Here is a 3747-nt window from a genome sequence, read left to right as displayed (position 1 = left end):
CAATAAAATGTTAATTTTCCTATTCTCAATATTGTATTAAAAAAGCTTACGAGGTTAAATAAAAATAAAACCTGTATAATGTGTCAATTATATTTATCTAAGTAATTGATTAATCRCCAGAATAATAAATTACTAGAATAATATTCAGCAGGAGCCTTACAACACACCTGCAAAATTACATGAATTTTATATRACAGGTCAAMATTAAGTAGTTCAKTATTACAAAGTAATAGCAAAAAGGAAGATGGATACTTATAAAAATCATAAAAATGTGACTGATATTTTGGTTTCAGTCCATTTTTTTAAAGAAATACTGAAATTAAATTGAGTGCAGATAGTTACATTCAGTTCAACCCAAAAAGCTTAATTTATCCCCACTGGGGCAATTATAATTATATTATAATTGAACTGAATTGGAGGTCAAGCATATTGTTATAGAGAGTTTTAAAGCAGGCTTGCGTTAGAATAGAATAGAATAGAATAGAATAGAATAGAAATACTTTATTCATCCCAGACAGGAAATTACTCTAAATGGGTTTATTACTGTTAGAGTAATAAGATGCCACACTTTTCAGATTTTATAGGTCTGACACTTTGAAAARCGTGTATCCTTTTCCTTCAGCTTTATAACAGTGTGCTGGTAAAGCTATTATCMTAGCTATCATAGTTACTGTCATTTACAACGATTGTCCTACTTTAAAATCCCGCCATGCGTCTCAGCGATTTAAGAAAAAAAACAAAGGGAAGCGATTAGCTCTGCCAGGAAGGAAACATGAGTGAATCGCTCCATCTAGTGGCGACACACTGCAAGTACCACCAAAGGTGATTCAAGTTTTCCAGCGTCACACATCTGGAGCAAACTGTGCTGTTCTGTTACAGAGGTTCAGCTACTGGCTCTTTATATTACAAGTCTTACATTATAAGTCCAAAGCTAACTACTTAGCTTAATTTAAAATTGGTTGAACTCAACATGACCCTGCAATGTAATGTGTGCAACTTAAAAAATAACTTTCTGCTATACCTAGACTTATTAAATAGCTTAAACAACTGGAGAACTCTCGTTAACATCTGCTTTAATCAGCGGCTCTGCATCAGATATCTATGAAAGTAATTATAACTAAGTTCCTATGAAAGAAGCTTGAGCGTTTCAAACTGAAAAATCATTTTAAGAGACCTTAATGTTTTATCTGAGACTCTAAAAATGTCTAAAATCATCCTTTTATTTACACATTTTAGACATTGRCATGAAATGGGTTCATCAGCCTCAAACTCTGATTCAATGAAAAAGAAAAYTGTAGACACAATTAAGCTYGTCTYTATAAGCAATGAATCMATGAATCGCATAAATTGAAACAAGCTCAATTATTGTCATTTGCAAATTTCATTGTTTTTCTCTTTTCTGTCTTTCTTTTCTCCCATTCATTAACTCCTGAGTGCTCACCCTCATGTAAAACTCCCGTCCGCTGTTGCCCGACTTTATCTGGAAGATGTAGAAGGCGCCGGGGTAACGCGTGGTGGCCTGCATCTGGAAGATATCGGCAGGCACACTGCGCCCCGACGACAAGTCCATGTGTCGGTACAGAACGGTGAAAGCCAAGTCCCTGCAGGCAGGGTTCTCAGCTGAACACATGCACTGACTGCAGAGCGGTGGGACATAGGAGAGAAATAAACYATTAGATCCAACAAAACCAACTTGAAACTTTTAAGTTGCCACGATGTGAAAAGAGGGTGACGAGAAAACTCACTTGTCGCTAACGGCGAGGTAAGGAGGCTGACATTGTAAAGGATTCAGGCATGTATAGCCTCCCTGGAAATTGAAACACACTTGTTCTGTTGTGCAGGTGTTGTTACCAGTGTCACATTCATTGACGTCTTTGAAATCAAGCACACGACAGTCAGAGTCAGTGAAGTCAGAACCACAGCAAYGAGGCATCAACAAGATCACAGCTTTGCTTTTAAAAAAGAATAATAAAAAAATCAAGAATAAAGTGAWGGATTTACATCGGAACAAAAAGARAAAACTGCAAAATTGTTAGTCCTCCGGAGCGAACTTTACCTTCGCAGCTCCGGCTGTCCTCGTATAAATAATACCCAGGYGGACAGGTGCAGGAGAACGAGCCGGGGGTGTTCACGCATCTGAACTGGCACAGAAACTCAGAGAAACTGCACTCATCCAGGTCTGAGTGAAACAAAAGGTATCATTCAAACAAATAGAAAGTGTCACAGAGAGATGAAGATGGYGGCYTTGGTGCGTCTGTAACAAGATCAATGGTTCTACTCCATTAATCGATCACATGAAAGTACAGAAGCGCAATGGAGACTCTGAACTYGATTTGAATTTTTTCAAACGTCCTCGTGTTACGATGAACCVGTTGTGGTAGATAGAGAGCATCTGTGTCTAATTTGATCTCAGGATAAACGCAGCTCTGTCGTGAAGGCTGCATTAATCAGAGAAACACCCAAGAGGACTGTGGAAGCTCTGGAGGAGCTGCAGAGATTCACAGGATAGCAAATGTGGATTTCATGGAAGAGYGACAGGAAGAAAGACTTCAAAAAATACTGGAGGTTTCAGCAGCCATGAGGAAAACAAAAATAAGAAAAGGAGATGCTTGAGGTAAAAGTTTCACTTTCTGGTCTGAAAGTGTGGTGGAAAACTACATATGTAGAAATCAGAATCAGAATTAGTCTCATTAGAATCCTACTTTTTTAAGACACTGAATTTATAACAAAATGATTTATCTTGTACAATTATATACAGCTCTGGAAAAAAATAGGARACCACTTAAAATGATCAGTTTCTTAATTTAACTTTTTATAGGTTTATGTTTGAGTAAAATGAACATTGTTCTTTTATTCTATGAAGTTCTGACAACATGTCTCTGAAATTCCAAGCAAAAATGTCGCTTTTATTTGCAGRAAATGAGAAATGGTCAAAATAATGAAAAATATGCAGTGCTTTCAGACCTTAAAAATGCAAAGAAAACAAGTTCATATTCATTTAGAAACAATATTGATGTTTTAACTCAGGAAGAGTTCGGGAATCAATATCTGGTGGAAAAACCAGGAGGTTTTCAACAGGGTTCAGTGCAGCAGGCTCTTTATCTGTATATGGATTTTGTTTTCGCCAGCAAAAATCTCCCCTCCAAAAACAACAATCAAATAATAGAAATTCAATGTCTAAAAAAAAATAAAAGCGTGATTCTAATGAGACAATATTTCTTCCATAAAAAATAAAAACGAACGCCGCACCTCACCCTGAGCACACGCTCTACCCTCTGAGCAGCGAACTGCAAACATCCTCACCGATGCAGGTTGTGCCGTCGGACGCCAGCTCGTATCCTTCGTCACAGTTACACATGAAAGAGCCGTAGGTGTTGAAACAGCCGTGACTGCAGGGTTGCTCCTCACATTCGTCCACATCTGGTGAACACAAAGGGAACGCAGGAATATTAGAGGCAGGYTCTACCCGCCCGGGTTTACTCGCTAAACATGGAGCTGAAGTGACACCATAGAGCCGGTTATCGACCCAGATCTAACAGGTGGAGCTGCGTGAAGATGACAAATCACAACGAAGAGAAAAAAAATCCAAATTAAGGAGCTAAGATATAATTGCAGTGATTTTGAATTCGACTATTTGACTTTTTTCTCTCTTCACCGTAGCTCAACGTCCTCACCTCTCTCTGTGACTTTTAGTATCCTAGCAACTAAAACTATACATTAGATGTGGGCATTAAAATAAGTTATAGT

At 37.9% G+C, this 3747-nt stretch overlaps 1 protein-coding gene across 1 annotated transcript in view; it reads right to left on the bottom strand.

Annotated features, from left to right (window-relative positions):
* Positions 1-1366: 1366 nt before the first annotated feature.
* fbln5 (fibulin 5) overlaps positions 1367-3747 on the bottom strand; it is an 18765-nt gene continuing 16384 nt past the window's right edge. The window contains exons 6-9 of the mRNA XM_017302411.1: positions 3304-3532; positions 2057-2179; positions 1746-1872; positions 1367-1637 (exon numbers count right to left, since the gene is read on the bottom strand). Coding sequence (XP_017157900.1) covers positions 1382-1637; positions 1746-1872; positions 2057-2179; positions 3304-3532 — 735 coding nt within the window. The 3' untranslated portion in view covers positions 1367-1381. The remainder of the gene's footprint in view (positions 1638-1745; positions 1873-2056; positions 2180-3303; positions 3533-3747) is intronic.

The sequence above is a fragment of the Poecilia reticulata genome, linkage group LG22, assembly GCF_000633615.1.
Source record: "Poecilia reticulata strain Guanapo linkage group LG22, Guppy_female_1.0+MT, whole genome shotgun sequence".
NCBI lineage: Eukaryota > Metazoa > Chordata > Actinopteri > Cyprinodontiformes > Poeciliidae > Poecilia > Poecilia reticulata.
Note: the sequence above shows the minus strand (reverse complement) of the source record. Positions and strands in the feature narration are given on the sequence as shown.